At 39.0% G+C, this 22,543-nt stretch overlaps 1 protein-coding gene and 1 long non-coding RNA gene across 2 annotated transcripts in view; one reads left to right on the top strand and one right to left on the bottom strand.

Annotated features, from left to right (window-relative positions):
- The window catches only part of LOC122564795 (multiple epidermal growth factor-like domains protein 9), a 320,435-nt gene that overhangs the window by 173,315 nt on the left and 124,577 nt on the right, over positions 1 to 22,543 (top strand). Inside the window, exon 3 of the mRNA XM_043720030.1 lies at positions 12,591 to 12,730. Within this exon, the coding sequence (XP_043575965.1) occupies positions 12,591 to 12,730 (140 nt within the window). The remainder of the gene's footprint in view (positions 1 to 12,590; positions 12,731 to 22,543) is intronic.
- LOC122564797 lies at positions 1,181 to 11,653 on the bottom strand. The gene is made up of 3 exons (XR_006316004.1): positions 11,503 to 11,653; positions 2,808 to 2,895; positions 1,181 to 1,481 (listed from the first exon to the last, which is right to left on the bottom strand). It is a non-coding gene; the product is annotated as an uncharacterized LOC122564797 (long non-coding RNA).

Raw genomic sequence — 22,543 nt, 5'->3', positions numbered from 1 at the left:
AGGCTGAGGGGTGACTTATAGAGGTTTATAAAATCATGAGAGGCATGGATAGGATTAATGGACAATGTCTTTTCCCTGAGGTCGGGGAGTCCAGAACTAGATGGCATAGTTTTAGGGTGAAAGGGGAAAGATATAAAAGGGGCAACTTTTTCATGTAGAGGGTGGTACATGTATGGAATGAGCTGCCAGAGGAAGTGGTGGAGGCTGGTACAATTGCAACATTAAAAAGGCATTTGGATGGATATACGAATAGGAAGGGTTTGGAGGGACATGGGCCGGGTGCTGAAAGGTGAGACTAGATTGGGTTGGGATATCTGGTTGGCATGGATGGGTTGGACCGAGGGGTCTGTTTCCGTGCTGTACATCTCAATGACTTTATGACTCTAGGAAGAAAGCATTGGTTCACCAACAATGTCTGCTTCCAATCCTTCAACCAATTTCATACACTGATTATTACCATCCTTGTGTTATGTCGTGTGCTGGTATTTTCTGATTACGTTTTCAAATTATTTTCGAGGATCTCCTCTTCTTCCTGCCAAATTTCATTCAGTGTTTGGAATCCAGTGAATTGGAAGCTGTATAGCATATGTTAATGATGCATCGGCCTGAATCCAGTGAGTATGTTAGTTACCTTTAAAAGGGGGCTTAGTTAAAATGGCAATTGCTGGGAATCAAGTGAGAATAGACCAACAATTTGGTCTTTGCGCAGCTATTTTAGTTGCATATCCACCCCATCTCCTTCAGGTGGGGCAAGTTAAAACCTTTTTAGTACTTCTTTACAATTCCATTAAAAGAAGTGCACATGAACATTCGAGCACTAATCAATTTTTAAAAATCTGATGCTCATTGGTATACAATTTTGAAATAAAATGCACTTATGCTTCCATATTTTTGAAATTGCTTGATTGTTTCTGTCAGAAATTCTATACGACGAAGGGGGTTTCCAGGAAATTGAACTCCATTTATAGGCCACTTAGAGTATTCTACTCAGCTTTTCTCAAAGCCAAGCTTTATAAACACACAAAAGCATAATGATATGAACAGATCTAACTGTCAGCAAAAGACAATGACAAAATTGCATTATTCCTTTCTGACCACCCGAAGAATTTTAAGAAGGTTCACTATCATTTTTATTTGAAAATAGCTTAAGCAGTAGAAATCTGACTTGGCTGAGTTGATATCAAAAGCAGAGAATTAAATTTTTGATGAGTTTTGACTGATTCAAACAATATTACAGCCTTAGTGAATGAACAGGAATGGGTTCACAAAGTATTCTCCAGATGTCATTTTCCCTTTGCCTGTTGAGCCAATCTGGGGACATTGTTGCCCAGATCTTCTGGTTTCTTCATTGCCTGAGGTTGAACATTCTGTGCATTCGGAGCGTGGGGGTGTCCTGGTGTACTGATTACATGGGAATTTCTTGGGGTGTTTGAACATCGTACAGGCAATTCCCCTTTTCCCTGGACCATCTGAAAAAGTTTCTAAAGAAACATTTACTTTGTGTTAGAGTTAAGGATGTTTTAAATTTTATAATTTAATGACTGACAGAAAAGAAAAGAGAAAGAATAAAGTATGAAGTAAGAACATGACATAATATAGATAGATTGGACTGTTTAACAGCAGTGTTAAATATGTAAGAACCTTTATTGTGCTAAGCTTAGATTCTGGTTTTGAAGTTGCATATTTATCCCTCTATTTCTGACATTGAAGGATTTTGTTCCATCTCAGCAAGTAGTGGGGCTGAGTGAACCAGAACCCTTTTCAGTAACACTACTCAGAATGTAGCGAAGGGAAAGTGAGAGACTGGTTGTTTTTCCTCTTACTTATTTAGGTCCACAGCTCATCCAATTTTTATAGGAAAACAGATAAAACTTGTAATTCCAAACCTGAGCCAGTTAAAGGTATTTCAAATTAAAGATATTAAAGATGCTTTTACTTTCTAATATTACTGTGAAGCTGCAAAACCTATCTTGTTCCAGCCACTTAATCATGGGTGTTATAAATTGCGAACAAATTCCTAGGCCCTGATTCTTCTGCATTGCTGGTCAGGACTATGAATGGGGATAATGGTGTCAGATGAACAACTGATTGAAACTGGCATTACAATGTAAATGCACTTCAGTTACAATCTTACTGGAAAATTCCTGTTCCAAACATATGGAGTCATTTGTTTCTTTCAACCTTTCACTCGGCATCTTCCCATATAATTATATTGCAGGACAGTCATCTGGACAAAAATATCTCTGTCTTTTCAACCTTTTATTTTTCTCTATAAATATCAATTTCCTCCAAATTGGAATTATTAAAAGTAGCTTCCATCACATCTGCAAGTAAAATCTCTTTTTACTAAACATCAATTTTTAAAAGAGTGCTGTGGGCCAATGGATACAAAATGAGCTGAGGGACAGGAAGCAAAGAGTAGTGGTGAATGAATATTTTTCAATTCCAAAGGAATGATATAATGGTGTCCCCAAAGCTTGATTTTTAAAAATTATTCATTCACGGGATAAGGACGTCACTGTCTAGGATCAGCTGATTAAGATCACTGCTGTTTTTCTTTAATTATCTCCACTGGTTCTGACAAAGACTAATGTCAAAGTTTTCAGATGATAAGGACGAGGGAATGATCTAGTGGTGTTGTCATTGGACTAGTAATCCAGTGACCTTGGTCCTATTCTGGAACCTGGGTTTAAATCCCACCATAGTAAAATTTGAGTTAAAAAAGAACACAAACCAAAAGTCAAGTGATGACAATGATTGTATACCTGGTTCACACATAGACTTTTCCTTTAGAGAAAAAAACTTACCTGGTCCTGTCTACATTTGACTCCATTGTCATAGAATTGTGGGTGACTCTGGAGTGGTCAACCATTAGTTGCATCAATTGCTCCAAGTCTAAAGGGAACAAAACGTAGCATCAACTTGGCATCAAAAGCAACAGTAAACATAACCCTATTGTCCTCACTAACAGCAAATGGGGTTGCGCCAAAGTTGGAAGAGCAACCTCATAGACTGGTCCCTTTAGACAATACCTTCAAATCTATCATTAAGAAAGACAAGGGCTGCAAATGTATGGAAATACTACAACCTGAAAAACTCACTTCCAAGTCACTCACCATCCTTAGAAATACATTGCTGTGTCAAAGTCCTGAAACTGTCTCCCTTATTGTACTGTAGGTCTAACTACACCACATGAATTTCAGTGCTTAAGAAGGCAGCTCACCATCAGCTTCTCAAGGGTAACTGTACTGTAATAAAGGACAGACCCTCCCGGACCTCACATTCTACCCCACCAACCTTTATACATCGCATCATCCTCCGCCATTTCCACCACCTACAAACAGACCCCTTCACCAGAGATATATTTCCCTCCCCACCCCAATCTGCTTTCCGTAAAGACCGTTCTCTCTGTGACTACCTCGTCAGGTCAAACCCCCGTTTCCAACCCCCCCAACCCCCCCAATAACTCACCTTCCTCTGCCACCGCTGGAATTGCAAATTCTGTGCCCACACCACCCCCTCACCTCCGTCCAAGGCCCCAAAGGAGCTTTCTACATCCATCAAAGTTTCACCTGCACTTCCACATTTACTGTATCAGTTGCTCCCAATGCTGTCTCCTCTACATTGGGGAGACAGGACGCCTACCCGCAGACCGCTTTAGGGAACATCTCCGGGACACCCGCACCAACCAAACCCACCACCCCGTAGTCGAACACTTCAACTCCCCTTCCCACTCTGCCGAGGACATGCAGATCCTGGGCCTCCTCCATCGTCACTCCCTTACCACCCAATGCCGGAGGACGAACGCCTCTACTTCCGCCTTGGGACCCTCCAACCCCAGGGCATCAATGTGGATTTCACCAGTTTCTTCATATCCCCTCCCCACACCTTATCCAGTTCCAACCTTCCAGCTCAGCACTGTCCTCTTGACCTGTCCCATCTGTCAATCTTCCTTCCCACCTATCTGCACCACCCTCCCTTCCGACCTATCACCTTTACCCCTACCTCCATCCACCCATTGCATTCTCAGCTATCTTCACCCCAGCCCTACCCCCCTCACATTTATTCTCTACCTCCAAGGCTCGTAGCCTTATTCCTGATAAAGGGCTTTTGCCCTGCTGCTCGGATGCTGCCTGACCTGCTGTGCTTTTCCAGCACCACACTCTTGACTTTCGCCTGCAATAAAGTCCAGTCAGTGATGCCCACATCTTATGAGTGAATAAAAAAGGTCACAAAACATGGAAATTTGGTAAACTCCAAGCAAGAAATAATAGACACTATGAGAATCTAGATTGTTTGATGAGATTGCAGATGAAATTTTCTGCAGAGAAATATGCAATGGTATATTTTGTTAGGAAGATGAGCAGAGATGAGATAAACTTAATGGTACAATTTTAAAGGAGATCAAAAACCCGCAGGTGTCCATACACAAACGTTTGAAGGTGACAGAACAGTTATAAAGAATATGAGAAGGGATCTTTGTACACAGAATCTATCACTTAATTAATGAAAGCAGAGAGTACAAAAACAAGAATGTATGTTAAACCTTGGTAAAATATTGATCAGGTGCCAGTTATATTATGGTGTCCAATTCTGGTTAGCACATTTTGGAAAGGATGTCAAGATCTGAACAAGAGGATTAGAATTGTGTATGGAATAAATGTACTCAGTTGTGTGGGGAGAGGTGAGAAGCTGAATTTGTTTTTCACAACCAAGTTCAGGGAAGATTTATTGAACGCATGTGATGTTCTGAAAAGTTTTGATTGAGCAAGTAAGAAGGAATTGCTTCCAATTTCAAAAGGTTTGGTAATTGGAGAACACAGCTTTGAAATGACTGGTGGAAGAGCCAGAGATAGGAGGAGGAGAGGATAGTACTTTTTAATTGGGACATTTGTAATGATCTGGAATGCATTGCACAAAAGATGGTGCAAATAAATTCAATAATAACTTTCAAATAAAAATAAAATAAATACTTGAAACATAACAATTTGCAGAGCTAAGAGAGGGAAGAAAAGGGGAATGAGACTAACTGATTACAAAAACCTGGCACGGACACAATGGGCCGAAGGGTCTATTTCTTTGACATATCATTTTGGGATATAATTGCACTTATTATTTTGTTAGTTGAATAGGATCAACAGCAAAATCACCACAAATTTGAATGTACTCAAGGAACTGATCAGAAACCAGAAATTATATTGAGGATGAATGTGCATCAATATTAGGAGGAATCACTTACCTTCCCTTTATTGACCTTTTTCTAAGTACAGATAACAATACACAGCCAAGGCACCTTGGTGCTATTTCATCTTTACGTTGAATAATACAGCAGCATTCAAGTAAAAAGGCAGACAGACTTGAAGCACGAACAGTTTTCAAGCTGGAACTAATTTTAAACATGGATAAATATCTCTGGGCAAAATATACTCGGTGTACGGTGGAAATAAACTTTAAAGGAAAAAGCAGGAAACCTCCTCGGAGCATCAGAGAACAAAGACTGAACTTTGGTGCCAGAACTTCCAAGTTTTTCCTTTCTCCAAAATTTTACTGTGGGCTTGCTTAACTCATTAACTTTATGGTTGTAAGAGGAAAAGTTAAACTGAATAGCACCCTGGAGCAACTCAGTGAAAAACAGGAGTGGATGCTTTGAAGTATTTTTATTGGCTTGTAGTAGACTAGTGTTGTGTTTTCAATTATTTGAAACAGTCTGTGCAGCAAGGCTACGCGTTAGGTTATGCAATCCAGTTCTGTGAATCGTTCTGCTGATAGATCCAAAGAACATTTCATTTGATTCATTGAATTGTTGGCATTTAAACGAATAAGTTGTCAACTGCACATTGCCAATGGCTTTGATAAGTGTTTAGCTTATTTATCAACATAATCCTAAACAATCTCATGGGTGCAAACACTTTTTAAACTACTCCAAGCATTGTCACAATGAAGCTGACATCTAATTTAACATAATGGAGAATTCTATAAGCCCTTCCATTTAAACACTTCTTAGTTACCTTGGTGTTGTAAGGCATGATTGCTGGTATATATTGTTGGTGACTTTGATAAAATACAGCTTTTTAAAAGTTTATACAAATTACACATTTTAAAAGTACATTGGAACAGATCAGAGTAGATTAATATTGTTCTATGTGGGTGTATTGTATAATGGTGTTAACTACAAACTGCAGGAACAAATAACAAGGCAACATTATTACATGGCATGGATATAACCTTCAGGATGTTATTCCAGTCCTGGACTAATGACACTCCAGAGAATGGTGCTGTTTCAAACTCTGTGAAATTAACACAGCACTTAATACCAATGTACTGACACTATACCATGAGTTATTGCCTCCAGACAATTAAACCAACAAACTAATTCACTGCTGAAAATAACTGTTCGCAAGGTTGGAAAGATACCACATTGGTTTTGGAGAAAGTCGAAATGAGGATAATGTAAATTGTGGCATCAGATCTTCCAACTATTGCAATTTGATGCACATTTTCCTCAGGGTATCCATCTATGTTGTCTCATCAAAGTTTAAATTCTTAAATAGTAAAAATACCAACAAATTGCAGCCCCAGCTTTTAAGAAAATTGTGTGCAGTTTTTGAATACTTTACTAACTTGGTGTTGTTCTTAATGATAAAATGATAATGACAAATGGCTGTAATTATTATTAATAAATGGGACCAAGTTGAGCTTTCATGAAATCTTTGATTTTATATAATCTTTGACTGTAATTTTTCAGCCTCTCTGTGGAGCTGTAATTAGATATTCACAGAGGCAGAAAGATACATTTTGTAGACCTAAAGTTATTTGAATAGAATTCTAAATTTTGGTGGTCTTTTTGTTTCTTTCCTATTTGTTATGATTTTGCTAAACCTATTAAATCATACTTCTTTTATCTACTTTTTTGAGTACCACTGTAGCATTAAATTAGACTGAAATAAAAATCTAAATTTAACTTATCAGGAGGCACAATGATGATGAGTTTTTGTTGGCAGTGAGTGAAGGAATGGAAAAGAAGAAAGTGAAGATAAAGCCATCATATTGAGTTTATTCAAGGCTGCGTTAGATAGATTTTTGATAAACAAAGGAATCAAGTGTATTAAAGAGCAGACAAGAAAGTGTAGTTGAGGACAAAACCAGATCAGCCGTGATCTTTTTGAATGACAGGGCAGGCTTGAAGGGCTAAATGAGTTTCTCCAGCTCTTTTTCTGTATGTTCCAGGTCAACTGTAATATTGATTTTTACCAGCAAAACTAATACCAAATCCAAACTACTGACTGTGTAAAATGCTGATTATGGTAATTATGCCAAAGTATGAACTAGGAGCTGGCAACGGCCACTCAGCCCTTCATGTCTGTTCCACCACTCAATAAGACACGTTTGATCGGATTACTCAACATTGTCACCTCATCCTGATAACCTTCCAGATGCCTTGTTTTTCAAGAATCTATCTACCTCTGCCTTAAAAACATTTGGAGGGCAGAATCTTATTGGGATTTGAGTGATGTGGGTTATGGTGAGATGTGTGGCAGAATTTGACAGTGTGTGTGTCAAGGCCTTTTTCAATGTCAAGATCATTATGATTTGCAAGCAGTATGATGAGATTTTCGCTAAGTGCCAGCAAGATACAAATTGAAACTCATAATTGATTCTTAAATGCCTTGTTAATAGACTAACTCCTCATCTCATTAATTCTATCTGACCAACATCTCAGGATATGCTCCATAGGTAGTGGCTGCCAGCACCACACCTACCCCTGTCCATGCAACTTGGGACAGGTACCAGTCTCACTACACCCTCATTGCATATCATTGACCTACTTACAATACACCAGCACTATTTATTGGAATGTTGTTGCCAGGATACTGTCTGTACAAGGACAGGCACCTAACTCATAGGTTCAACCAGAATGTATTCAGTTGTTCCTTCCTTGCTGTCTTAGTGCTCTCTTACTTTGTGCCTCACTGCATCCCAGCTGTGCCTTGCCTTTTGGAACTCTGTTCCTTCAGCCAGAGTTTAAGTGCTCATAGCACTCTTATTTTGCCTTTGCCTTTTGGTTCAGACATAATGCTTAGAAGCTTATCATGGTTGTCAGCAGTGATCTGTCAAGGGGTGGACTTTTGCTTTACAACATTTTGTTACTTTCATGTCACACTTGCTGTACGTGCTAGTAGTGCCTAGGGCAAACTTGCTTCAACATCTCAAATTCTAAGGAGACTAGTCCTCAGGGAGAGGACAAGGGAGACAGACATCACCCGAGGGATTTGCACAGTAAGCCAAGGTCATCGTTTGTTCTTAGTCCAGGTTTCTAGTCACTCATCACTTGAGGCTATGCATCCAAATCATTCAGGAAGGTGGGCCATGGCCAATCCTGGGCACCAGATCAATGAAAGTCAAAATAATTTATAAAGGGTACTGTTGTGGGAAGCACATTGTTGGGGAGTCAATTGTTGAGACAGGAGACAGCAGCAGGAATGCAGAAGAGGTAATAATTGTGAAGAATGAAAACTCAACATAAAATTGGGGGAGATGACAGCACACTGGAGGAGAGGGATTACAGTGGGAGAGGGTTATCAATGGTCACAAATACCCTGGCCTTTGGAGAGGGGGGGGGAAATACCGTCTAACTTGATGATTGGCATGAGAAAGCTATGGGATCAGGGCTGAAGGAGTAAGATTGGGAGAGGAAGTAGTCATTTAGAGAGGTATGTGGGAATATGTGGAAGCTCAGTACTGATGGGTTCAACAGGAAGTGCAAAGAAAACAGGCCCAACGAGGTTCAGAGGGGGCCCTTGATTACCAGACAGAGTTGCAACTCACTGTGCCAGTCATCACCTTCACTGTCTTCCATCTACTTGTGAATTGTAAGTTTTATTGGACCCACCAATGTATCAAGGCTGTTACTGATACAATTTGTGCCAGATTATATCATTCATCTTGATTGCCCATGATGAAATTGGTGCTGCAGCCTGGACAGTAGGCTTTGTCCCCTGATGCAGAGAATGACAGACTGTATCCACATTGCATTCAGCAGGCTATATAAAACACAGCTGACTTAATTAACAATGAAGGTTCTATTCCATCAATATTGAAGTCATCTGTGATGATAAGTATCTGTGATGGATATCTGTGTCAGGTACCCCGGGAGCTACCATGATGCTTAAATCCTGGAGAACTCTTATGGTTCCCCTTTGTTTCAAGACCTGATGCTTTACAAGGTTGGTTACTGGGAGACAAGGGGTACTTTCTGTAACTGTGGCTGATGGCTGTGTTATGTAACCGCCTGACTGAGACCGAGTGTAAATGTAATGCAGCCCATTCTTCGACCAGAGCTATCCATTTGGGTGGCATGGTGGCTCAGTGGTTAGCACTACTCCGTCACAGTGCTAGAAACCCAGGTTTGATTTCATCCTTGGGCAACTGTCTGTGTGGAATTTGCACCTTCTCTCTGTCTGTGTGGGTTTCCTCTGGGTGCTCTGGTGTCCTCCCATAGTCCAAAGATGTGTAGGTTCGGTGGATTAACCATGGGAAATGTAGGGTTACAGAAATAGGGTAAGGGATTGGGTCTGAGTGGCATGCTTTTCACAGGGTTAGTATGGACTTGATGGGCTGAATGGATTGCTTTCATACTGTTGGGATTCTATGATTCTATGATTTAAAATTATAACATGAAACAACGTCTAAAGTATATATACATTTCTTACCAGACTGTGAATAAAAAAAAACTGAATGAGGGGCAAAGGTTCAATAAAGTAGATTTCTAAAATAAACAAGAAATGTCAAGTGAACTTCAAAGGGCATGGAATGTACTGAAGCAAAAGTGAATAAAAAGGTATATATTTATAATGATTATGCAACTTGATGGACATGAAATTGAGCTGAACACCATATTAAATAGAGTTTGTTCTGCTGTGCGTTTTTGCAAGTCTGAGCTTGCCTTTAGATTTAACTGTATACTTACACTTTCATGTATATCATGTGATTTTGATGCACCTTACTGCTTAGCGCAGCTCTCTTGCAAAATAACAGCTTTTCAGTAAGAACCAACTATATAATTAGTCAGTAATGAAAGAGAAGGACGGCACCTATTAAACTTTTACCATGTTAATGATTTATCACATAGCAAAAGATCACTCGTGTGTTCACCACATCCACGTAATTGGGCCTTTGTGTTTGTTGGTGCCAATAATCATGTAAGTTGTGTGTATATATATTTATATAGACATGAAATCTCTGATAGTCACTCCATAATGTTATCTTGGAGATATGCAGAGGGCCCATAAACCACATAAAACAGTCAAGAAATGCAGGGGATACATAACTTCCAAACACCATTCTCAGGAATATTCCAGAGTCAGGCAATTTTTGCAGCCATTAGTTACAGCTACAGTACTGGACTTTTTATCTTTTCAAAAACGTTTCTCAGCAAGAGTGTTTTTTAAAAATATTTTCTATATTGTATTAGCGATTACTTTTTAAATGAATACCATTGGATCAGCAAGTAACACCCTTTGCAACCATGGACAGTTTTTTCAATTAGCAAATAAAGGTTTGAACTGAATGAACATCAAGTCAGTTTTACCCAGTTGTTCAATGTACTATATAGTAGAGAATTGATGGAAAGTATTGAAATTTACTAGCTATTCTATTTTGAATAAAAAGTAATGCTTATTGAATGACCCTGCCATGCAATAAATCAACAAAACACTTCAGGCATCGCTTTATGAAAGTGTTTTATTTTTAGCTATTGGAATCTTTAGTAGGAGCTATTACTAATCACCGATAACACTGACTCAAAGTCGGGACTATGATAGCTATACTAAGTGAGCTTTGCCATTCTTTCTCATTTAAAATTTTCTTTATATTTTGGGAAGACACTAGTATTGAAATTTAATGCACTTTACAAAGAAGCTGAGCTTGTTAAATTCATGTTAAATTCATCATTGTATCTTTAAAATTTATGGGAGAAATATCCCGTAAATCATTTGGATAATCAATCAATGCTCGGCGTACAGTGCATCTCCATACTTTCAACATAAGCATGTAATCTGCGATTGAACATGTCATAAACTTATGCACAATTTACAACCAGGTCAAGAGAGGGAGTCCGCACTTATCTTTTTAACCCATTCTCAGCTAGTTGAAACAAATACTTTTAATTTGGTTTTTAACTTCAGCTATCACACTTCAATTAAAACATTGTTCACTAGAAAATGATAGAGCCGTATACCAAGAGTTTTCCGAGTGAAAGAATGAGATATTTTGTGACCTACCAACTCCCAGAGAACACATCATGCATACACACAAACATAGGTAATAAGTTTAAATGGACAGCGTTTGGCACAGGTCAGAAAAAGTTAGGCTACATTATTTAAAATCCATAGATTCCTTGAGGTGTTGAATCCTGAGATCACAGCAGCTCAGTGTTTAACTTGTATGTTCAATAACCGCAGAATCTGTAGGTACACTCATATTATTAAGTGTTTTCCAACTTACTTCTCACCAGGTTCGGTATTCTAAGGTGATGAGAGAAACAGGCAGAAAGAAGGAGTAGTTGTCACAAATTCATTTCTTTCTTCTCTCTGCTGCAGTGCTCTAAAGCAGCTGTTGAAATATAGTTCACTATATATTCTGGAATCTTGCTCCATCATCTCTCTGGGGCTGGGTAACTGGCCAGTGAGATTTTCACCTCCCATCCAGTGAAATTACTATTCAAGTGTGAATGAAGCAGGAAATGCGAATTCCTTGTCACTGGCCCAGTTGCCCAGATTCAATGTCTTTAGATAAAATAGTAATCTCAATGCAGATGGTTTTGTTTATTGCACATGAGTCTCAAAGCCTGTCTTAGTCTATGATCAGGTGACCACTGCAGTCATTTTAAATCCATGTTTCTTCTTTTCAAATTTCATTTTAATCCATGAAAGATCCCAGGTGAAACAATCAGATGGTAAAATTCAACAGCAACAAAAACAGAAATTGCTGGAAAGGCTCAGCGGGGCTGGCAGCATCTGTTGAGAGAAATGAGAGATAACATTTCGGGTTGAGTGACTCTTCCTCAGACACATTAACTTGCTTTCTCTTCACAGATGCTGCCAGACCTGCTGAGCTTTTCCAGCAGTTTCTGTTTTTGTTTCTGATTTACAACATCCGCAGTTCTTTCTATTTTAAAATTCAATAGTCCATGTTTACTGCTATCATAATACCATGTAAATTTAAAATTATAGTGAGTGATTGCTATATAGCATTCTCCAAACTGCTTTCTTAAATTTGATTGAGGTGGCTAGAGTCTATAGAAAGTTAAGTCACTCAGCCGTTGTACAGACAGAAATGATAGACCATTTGAAAATAATTGGGTATTATATCATTTTCATAGCAAATCTTGGACTCAGTTTACTTACAGCACACCAAAACTGTTAACTTTTTTGCTGAATGTTGTTTAATATGAATTTAAATTAGGTAGAGACTAAGCAATAGATTTAAAACACCATGCCAAGTTATGTTGAAGCCACTATTATGCATTTTCCATTGGATCAATCATTTCCTCATGACTGACCTGATTTCTCAATGTTTCCTTTTTCCAACAGCACTGGAAAATGCCATTGCAAAGAAGGGGTGACTGGCCTGAAATGTAGCCAGTGTCAAACCTTACATTACAAGTTCAGCAAAGCTGGATGCAGACCCTGTGAATGTAGCAACCGCTCAACAACATGTGACCATATAACTGGTAAGCACTCTGGAATTCTCCACCGTTAATGGCATCTTGATGGCTAGATATGATGAGATTTACTGTTCCCAGAAAACACTATCTGTTATCCAAGTATGACATTATTGTTCTGAACCATTTTGGCAGCTGATGCATTTTGTGTGACATTATTGGTTAAAAAAAGAAAACTTAAACAATTGTACAGGTGCTGACCTTTCTCCCCTTATAATACTGTCAGAGACCATGCAAAGGAATCAAATACTGACTGCCTCAGAATGGAAATCTATTTGGATACACCAAATGTTCAGAAAATCTTTGAGCAAATACAAGGATAATGGATGAGACACCCCGTGGCATCATTGTAGCACAGTACTTTGCAAGTGTAAACATAAAATAAGTAAAACAATACCGTTTTATTACAATTTTGAAATGTCATTTGGATATACAGAACTTAAGTAGTGTCAAAATAACATACACTTTGGCAAAGTGTTTTGAGAGCTTTTGTCTTTCATACTTCAGGACAACTTGCAAGAATATCAGTTCAAGGAGGAAACCAACACTTATACTGTATAAGAGGAGAGCACCGATTGGTTGCCAATTGAACTCCAATTGGTAGAGGTGTTGCCACAGAGAATGCCACCAATAATTCTGATTGACAGTTAGTTACAGGCTTTGCTTAAATGTAAATCAGGCAGGTTGACACTGATTGGTCAAGGCATTGCCCTGAGAACTGAATCAGCAAATGGCTATCACCTATAATGTTGAGTTAAAACAGGCACAGGACAAGTACCTGTTAATTCTGTCTGTAAAGACAGTCATTCGTACAGGTGTCTGCATTATAGCACTATATCATGGCAATCTAGACCCACCACCATTGTGTGAACTGCATTTGTTGAACATATGACCTCATCAACTTGTACAGTTGAGTTCAATTTCAATGACACTATGTACACCCTAATAGATGGGAATTGCCATGGGATCCCCACCAGAGCTGAAAATGTGTTGCTGGAAAAGTGCAGCAGGTCAGGCAGCATCCAAGGAACAGGAGAATCGACGTTTCGGGCATAAGCCCTTCTTCAAGCTTCTGCCCGAAACGTCGATTCTCCTGTTCCTTGGATGCTGCCTGACCTGCTGCGCTTTTCCAGCAACACATTTTCAGCTCTGATCGCCAGCATCTGCAACCCTCACTTTCTCCTCGAAGATCCCCACCAGACCCAACTCTTGTAAATATCTTTATTGGATTCCATAAGAAATGTGTCATGAACAGAAAGACTTCTAACCCTCTGCCTTTTGCATATTTCTAATCTGTAAATTCATATTGGGCAAGGCAGCATCCTTATGGTAATAGACTAGTGTTCCAGAACCCCAGGCTAATATTCTGGTCTCATGAGTTCTACTGTGGCAGTTGTTGAAATTTGAATTCAATTGCAAAAAAAATCTGGAGTTAAGAACTAGCCTAATAGCTACCCTGTAGCCAATGTTGGTTACCATAACAGTCCATCTGGTTCACTAGGGTCTTTTAGGGAAGGAAATCTATCATACTTACCTGGTCTGGCTGATAGGTGACCCCTGACTCAACATTGTAGTTCACGTAACTGTCTAGTGAAATAGCCTTAGGATGTCACTCAGATCACAGGCAATTAAGGATGTAAGAATTTCCTTGTTTCTCACAATGGGCTTCATTCTGTGCTCAAATTCACCTTTGAAATATAGCAGTCAAACGAGATTCCTTTCCCTGATGCACCAATTCAGAAATTGACTGGGAGTTCTCCCCATCAGCCTACTGCAAATCTATCTTTACTGGTCAATGCATGCGTTAGGATTCCTTATCGGCAACCTCATTAATAGACCGAGGCATAACAGTGCCTTTCTATGGGCAAAATGATCAGAGAATTTCTTCCTATATATATAATGCAAATTCATGACTATTCCTAAAGCACTCAATATTTATCCTGAAAAATGTCCAGTCTCCCTCAAAATAAGATATCTCAAAGACTTGAGCAACAGTTGAAGCTAGCTATTTCATGTTGCTTCTGTGCAATAGCAACACAAGTGGTGTTTACCATCAAGGATTCTGCCATCAAGCCAAAAATACATTCTAGCTATCACCAAAATGAGTAATGCAGTATAAGAATTTCAGTGCTGTTTTGATGTTGGGTATCTAGGTGGTACATTCTAGACACTGGCAGGTGGTATCAAACAGCCTATTCCTTCTGCCAATAGCAACAAGCAAAGTACTGACTGAACCCAACCAGTCTGCGCTTACAACTCTTGCAACACAGAGTCCAACATGTTTTCTGCAATTGGACAACATTTACTGGACAATCCTGAATGTGCGAGGAATTATACTGACACTAATTTAGGACTGTAAGTTGGGCTCACAGTCTGGTGCTCAACCATGCACTGGACACTTTGCATATTAACGTACAGGACCCTATTCTGTGCAGACAGAATGAATATGTACACAGACTGCACATGTTTCAACTCAACCCATTACATGATAGCTATTTGTCGATTTATTTCTCAGGGCAATGCCCTGACTAATGAGAGTCAAACAGCCTGGTTAAATATTTAAACAAAGCCTGACTGCTCATTGTTATTTGGCATTAATTGATAGATTATCTATGGCAATACCTCTACTAAACAGAATTGACTTGCGAACCAATTAGCTCTTTTTCTCTCATGCAGAAAAAGATATGGTTTTCCCTTGAGTTAGAACTCTTGCAAAATATCCCGGTTAATGCAAGACAAAAAGCTTCAACCAAATGTGTCTTTTTTCAGTCATCCTCAAATTCTTCACTACCAAATGACAAACTGTAATCTCATGGCCCAGTTTACCTCCACTCGTAACACTACTTCCAAGCCAAGGATCAATCCTGTTTTAATGAAGAGAGCAGGAGAACATGGCAGGGGCAGTACCAGGCATATCCAGAAAATGTTGACCCCTGGTGAAACCTCAACACAGGACTACTAGTGTGACAATCAACATAACCAGGTGCAATTGACTATGGATTCCAAACCAACAGATCTGATTTAAGCTCCACAGTCCTGGACAGTTAAACAATTCATTAGAGGAAAAGGAGGCTCCACAAATATCCCCATCCTTAATGATGGGGGAGCCCAGCTCATCAGTGCAAAAAGTATTTAAACAATCTTCAGCCAGTAATACTGAATTAATGAATGTCCTGGTCTCCTCCAGAGGTCCTTGGCATCACAGATGCTGATCTTCACCCAATTCGATTCACTCCATGTGATATCAAGGAGTCGTTGAAGGCATTAGATATTGCAAAGGCTATGGGCCCTAACAACACTCCTGTAATAGCACTGAAGACTAGTGCTCTTGAACTTTCTGCACATCTAGTCAAGCTATACCAATAAAGTAACAACACTGGCATCTCTTCAACAATGTGGAAAGTTGCCCAGGTTTGTGCTGTACGCAAGAAGCAGGACAGATTGATGGGATGGTAATTGGCCAAAATCAGTCGACTATGAATCATGAGTAAAGTGACAGAAAATGACATTGACACTGTTATCAAGCAGCATTTGCTCAGTGTTCAGTTTGGGTTCCGGCAAGTTCCTCTCCAAGCAGTTTAAAAAGGTAAAGTGGTCCATAAGACTGACAATCATTCACAAAAAGCAAAATACAAATGAATACCATGTATTTCCCTTTTTGGTTGATGAATTGATGAACTTTCTGTACTGTTAAATTGATCCTTTCATAACATGAAATGCAATTTAAGATAATTGCCAATTGAACCGGTAGCAAGTTGAAGAGAATTTTTAAACATTTGAATTTTTGGAAGTTTGAACATGGAAGTTAGGGTGGCACGGTGGCACAGTGGTTAGCACTGCTGCCTCACAGTGCCAGAGATCTGGGTTCAATTCCCGCCTCAGGTGACTGACTGTGTGGAGTTTTGCACATTGTCTTCATGGGTTTCCTCCGGATACTCCGGTTTCCTCCCACAGTCCAAAAATATGCATGTCAGGTGAATTGGCCATGCTAAATTGCCTGTAATGTTAGGTGAAGGGGTAAATGTAGGGGAATGGATTTGGGTGGGTTGCGCTTCGGCGGGTCGGTGTGGACTTGTTGGGTCGAAGGGCCTGTTTCCACACTGTAAGTAAGTAATCTAAACACACTGCTCCTAAATTTAGAGGAAGCATAACTTTAAAAGGGGAATTAAATAAATACTTGCAAGGGAATACTTTATAGACTTATGAAGGAATGTTGGGATGCATTGAATTAATCAGAAAGCTCTTTCAAAGAGGCCATATAGATACAATGGGTTGTGTGGGTCCCTCCAATCTACACATCCACAATATTGTTTTGTAAGGGAAGCTAGTTTAGAAATCAGGCTCACTCTTAATTTCTGTGAATAATTCATGCCGTTGCTCAGGTGTACATCTGGAACAGACAGAAAATGAGAGTTCAGACTAATGTATTTACAGGCTGGTGAGCCTCATGTCAATGGGAAGCTGTTGGGAAAGATACCGAGAGACAGGATTTATTCACGTTTGGAAGCAAATGGACCTGTTAGCAACAGACAGTGTGGTTTTGTGTGGGGAAGGTCATGTCTCACCAATTGAGTTTTTTGAGAAGGTGATTGATGAGGGAAGGACAGTGGATGTTGTCTCTGTGGACTTTAGTAATTTACCTCATGGCAGGCTGGAATAGAAGATAGACTCTCATGAGATTCGGGTGTGCTGGCTAGATGAATACAAAACTGGCTTGGTCATAGATAACAGAGGGTTAGCAATGGAAGGGTGCTTTTCAGTATGGAGATCAGTAACTATTGGTATTCTGCAGGAATCAGTGTTGGGACCTTTATTATTTGTAATATATATGAATGGTCTGGAGGAAAGTGCAAGTGGTCTGATTAGTGATGACACCAAAATTGACAGAGTTGCAGATAATGAGGAGGATTGACAAAGTATACAGCAGGACAGAGATAGATTGCAGATTTTGGCAGAGAAATGGCAGTTGATGATGCAGCTGAAGATCATCAATGATAATTAGAGTCAGAGAGATTACAGCATGGAAACAGACCCTTTGGTCCAACTCATCTGTGCTGGCCAGATATCCTCAATAAATCTAGTCCCATTTGCCAGCATTTGGCCCATACCCCTCTAAACCATTCCTATTCATGTACCCATCCAGATGCCTTTTAAATATTGTAATTGTACAAGCCACCAAAACTTCCTCTGGCAGCTCATTCCATACACACACCACCCTCTGCCTAAAAAGCTGCCCCTTAGGTCCCTTTTAAATCTTTTCCTTCTCACCTCAAACCTATGCCCTCTAGTTTAGGACTCCCCCACCCCGGGGAAAGAGCTTTTCTATTTATGCTGTCCATGCCCCTCATGATTTTATTAAGCTCTGTAAGGTCACCCCTCAGCCTCTAACACTTCAGGGAAAATAGCCCTACCCTATTCAGCCTCTCACTATAGGTTAAACCCTCCAACCCTGGCAACATCCTTGCAAATCTTTGGTGAACCCTTTAAATTTTCACAACATCCTTCCTCTAGCAGGGAGAACAGAATGGAGGTTAATATGGACAAATGCAACATGATGCATTTTGGAAGTTAAATTCATGTGCGAATTATACAATAAAAGGCTGAACCTTTAAGAACATTGACATACAGAGGAATCTGTGCGCACAGTCCACAGGTCCCTGAAAGCAGCAACACAGGTTGATAAGATTGTCAAGAAGGCATAGAGCACGCTTGCCTTCAACAGCCAGGGCACTGAATATAAAAGTAGGCAAGTTATGTTATAGCTGTATAAAACTTTAGTTAGGCTGTATTTGGAACATTGCGTGCAGTTCTGATTGCCACATTACCAGAAGGACATGGATACTTTGTACTGGGTGCAGAGAAGTTTGACCAAGATGTTGCCTAGTCTGGAGGACTTTAGTTAGGAGGAGAGGTTGGATAAACTCGGATTGTTTTCACTGGAAAGATGGAGGGTGAGGGGCAACTTGATAGAGGTCTACAAAATTGTGAATGGCATAGATTTGGTGGGTAGTCAGAAGCTGTTTTCTCAGGGTGCAAAAGGTCAACTACAAGAGAACATAGGTTCAAGGTGAGAGGGAGAAAGTTTAGGGGAGAGGTGTAGGGAAGGTGGTGGGTTCCTGAAACACACTCCCAGTGGAGGTGGTCGAAGCAGGCACGTTAGCAATGTTTAAGATGTATCTTTATAGACACATGTACGGGAGGCAAACAAAGAGTTAGAAACCACGTATGGGCAATAAGAAGCAGATCTAAGTATGGATTAGGAATCAGTATGGATTAGAAACCAAAAGGCCTGTACTTGTACTGTATTGTATATTGTATGTACAAAACAAATTCAAATCCAGATTGCTATTGATAATGTCAGCTTAATTTCAGCTTTGGATCAATGCAGTTTGTGGAATTGCTTTGGACATGATATTTAGTTGTATCGAAATAGATAGATCTGGAATAAGCAACTCTTTTCTAACTAGCTGTCTGTCAATTTATTCAAAGTCCCTGACATTTGACGTTCAACTCTGCTTTCACTTTTAAACTGTCATTTAACCAGCACCTTGTAAAAAGCTGCTCAACTCCCAGAAACGGCTTAAAGTCAAATAAAGTTCACTGTACTGGCAGGAATCTGGCTGGATTTTTTTTAAAAAACCTCTTTAACAAATGGCTCATGCTTTCAAATTTCAATGAAGTCCTGTTTTGAATGGGGTAAATACAGAGCCCACAATTGAAAGTCATTGTGATGCATACTTTCAGAATGACTCTGGTGATGCAGAGACGCTCAATCAGAGTTGCAAACAAAGAACTGTTGGCAGCTGAAATACATGCAGAGGAGGGAGAGAGAGACAGAAATAAAGTATGATGACTTGAAATTGTCACTTGTCACTCTGTTTTAAGGACACCAGTTTTTCAGATAAGTGGCTCAACCATTCAAGAGGCTATTACAAATTCTTAAAGACAATTTTAGAGACAATTAAATCACTATGAAATTTCAGAGGACTCTTTCTCCCTGGAATATCATGACAACACCTTTTGCGCTTCTGAAATATTTCCTATGAACAATTGATGTAACTTTTGTATGGTTTTGAGGAGAAGACAAAATTTGTCAGTAAATGAATGTAATATTGTTTCATGATCTCAAAATGTAACCCATTTGACATTTGTATTTAATAATTATCACCACAATTTCTATAAAGTTCCTTGTTAAGGATATAGGAAAATCTAATTACATTGATCTTTGACCTTCAGATGCTTACGAAGGACTTAAGGTGACCAAACAAAATAAACTATTACTATTTTATACTAAACATGTGAGATTTTGCAAATATTCATTAAAGATATCTCTCTCTAATTCACCTCAACTCACTCCTCTAAATAAATCATTAGACTTATGTAAATTAGACGTAAGAATTTGAATGAACTTGGATACAGTTACCTGAGGTTAACAGTGACGAAGATGAAATGCAAATTTTGCTGAAGCTGTATCTTTTCAAACAAATGTGAGGGATGCCATCAAGTATATCTGGGTTTGTATGCCCTATATCTTCTCAGTTTTAATATCACTAACTGCTCTAATTGCAGACCTTGGGTCTCCTACAAACTACATATTTGGATGGGGATTGAGGCAATTTATTCTGTATATCAGCTACTGGCTGTTTTCATATATTGACTTATGATTCTCCTGTTTCAATATTCATTCTAACCATTCTATGTGACTCAGTTGGTAGCACTCCCTCTAGGCTAGATGGTTGTGGATTCAAATCCTACTCTAGGATTTGAGGATAAACATCAAGACTGACTCTCCACAATAGCACTGAGGGAGTGCTGATGAATTGTCCTTCTGTTGTGATGTCAAACTGAGACCCTGTGCCCTTGAAGTGAGGAGGAAACAATGCATATCATTCGTTTGTAGAGGAGTTATCCCTGTGTCATGGCCAACCTTCATCCCTCGATCACAATGCCATAAAAATCTCGTCAATATCACTTTGCTATTTGTCACATCTTGCAGTTGAATGCAAGCTATCTGCTATTTTTTCTAAATTGCTGACTGTGAACACACTTCAAACATTTTATTGCCTGTAAAATACTGAAAGAGATTTGGGACACTCTGTGCTTGTGCAGGATGCTATACAGTATACGTTTAACTGTTTCTATTTAGACTCGGGTGTTCCATCCAAATAAGTCAATTAAGTGATCAGTTAACAGTGTAAAATACTGCATCATAGCTTGCACATTTCTCAGTATGTTCAGATGAGATATTAAGCTCTTCTGTTGACTGAAGAACATCCTGTCCATCTTGATATTTACTGATGTCATCAAATCATTGAACAATATACCACAAAAGTAGGCCAGTTGGGCCATTGTGATTCTTGTAGCCTCTAGAAAGTACCTACTAATTAATCCAATTTTGTTGTTTTTTTCCCATAACCCTGCACTTACTCCCTGTCAGGTATTTATCCAATCATCTTTTGGAATTTATTATTTAATTTCCTTTCAATACAGTGATTTTCAAATTGTAACAGCTCACTCTTTTCTCAAACAAAATGACTTCTCATCCTAACTCTGTTTCTGATGTAAAGGTCAGACATACTAGGACAAAAACCAGAAAGTCCCTTAGCAATTTCAAATGTTAAGGCTACACTTGGTAATAGCATATGACATGTCTCAATCATTGTGAAATCTGGCATCCTTAGCATACTTAGCACCTACAGATTCCCGTTGTGATTGCCCTAACAATTTGCACTGTGTGAAGTTTGTCATGGTCAAGCGATCTGGTCTGTAATGAAAGTTCAAGGATGCCACACATAGCCAGCAATGTTGTTGGTAACAGAGCTGATACTTCAAACTTGTGCCTTGCACATTTACTTAGTTGATACCAGAAACCCATTTTTTTTATACTCTTGACAGAAATTCATTCACATGTAAAGTTAACTAGTTCGTTTTACACAGATGCTGGATGAGCTGCTGAGTATTTTATTTTCCTTTCTTTTATAACTTTGCTGTTTTGTCAATTGCTTTTTTTCAAACACAATGTTATTTTTGTCTTTTTTTTATTCAAAATTAATCTGATTTATTTTTTCTCTCTCTGCTTTCAATCAAGACTAATCTCTGACTCATCTTTTTGGCTCATTCATCATCTATTCACTTACATGTAGCATCAGTTTCATTCTGTGCTTCTTGATTAGCTCTGGATATTTTCTAGTGTGAGTATTTGTCTAAAAGGAAAGTCCTTGTTGTATCTTAATGCTCAAATACTTAATCTGATGTTCAGATCAGCTCAGAATGACTTCATCATAATGAATCCTTTTTTGTTTGGCACAAACTTATTTTGAAATTCCAGCAGTCTTTTCAAAAGTTTTCTACATTTTGTAAGGTTGAGCTGAAGTACTTGCATGTTCTAATAGTAGTAATCTTTTAATTCTACATTAAAACAAAGCTAACTGCAAAGGTACTTAGTTTTGTTTTAGGTTTAGATTTCTTTCAGTACAAAACACTGGCAGTTTTCTGGGTTTTTGTTTGGACAATATCACAGAACAGTAAATGTTACAATTATTCAAGTTACTCCTTAGGTCCATTGCTTAGTACAGGAGTACAATAACAGGCAAGGACAATGCATTAGTTCTTCTCAGGAGTTGTGGCAATTCTACAGAACAGCAAGTGGTCATAATTAATGTGGAGCACACACTGTTATCTGATGTTTATCTTATGCATGTTCGAAAGAGGAACAGATGTGGCGAGACCTCTTAGCTTTCCTTTGGGTTTTGAGTGCTGCCACTCACTGAAATTGAATGAAATTTCAACCATGTGACAGAAGTCTGCACTTAGGTAATTATA

This window comes from Chiloscyllium plagiosum, chromosome 30, assembly GCF_004010195.1.
Source record: "Chiloscyllium plagiosum isolate BGI_BamShark_2017 chromosome 30, ASM401019v2, whole genome shotgun sequence".
Lineage (NCBI taxonomy): Eukaryota > Metazoa > Chordata > Chondrichthyes > Orectolobiformes > Hemiscylliidae > Chiloscyllium > Chiloscyllium plagiosum.
This window is presented reverse-complemented; position numbering and strand designations above follow the sequence as displayed.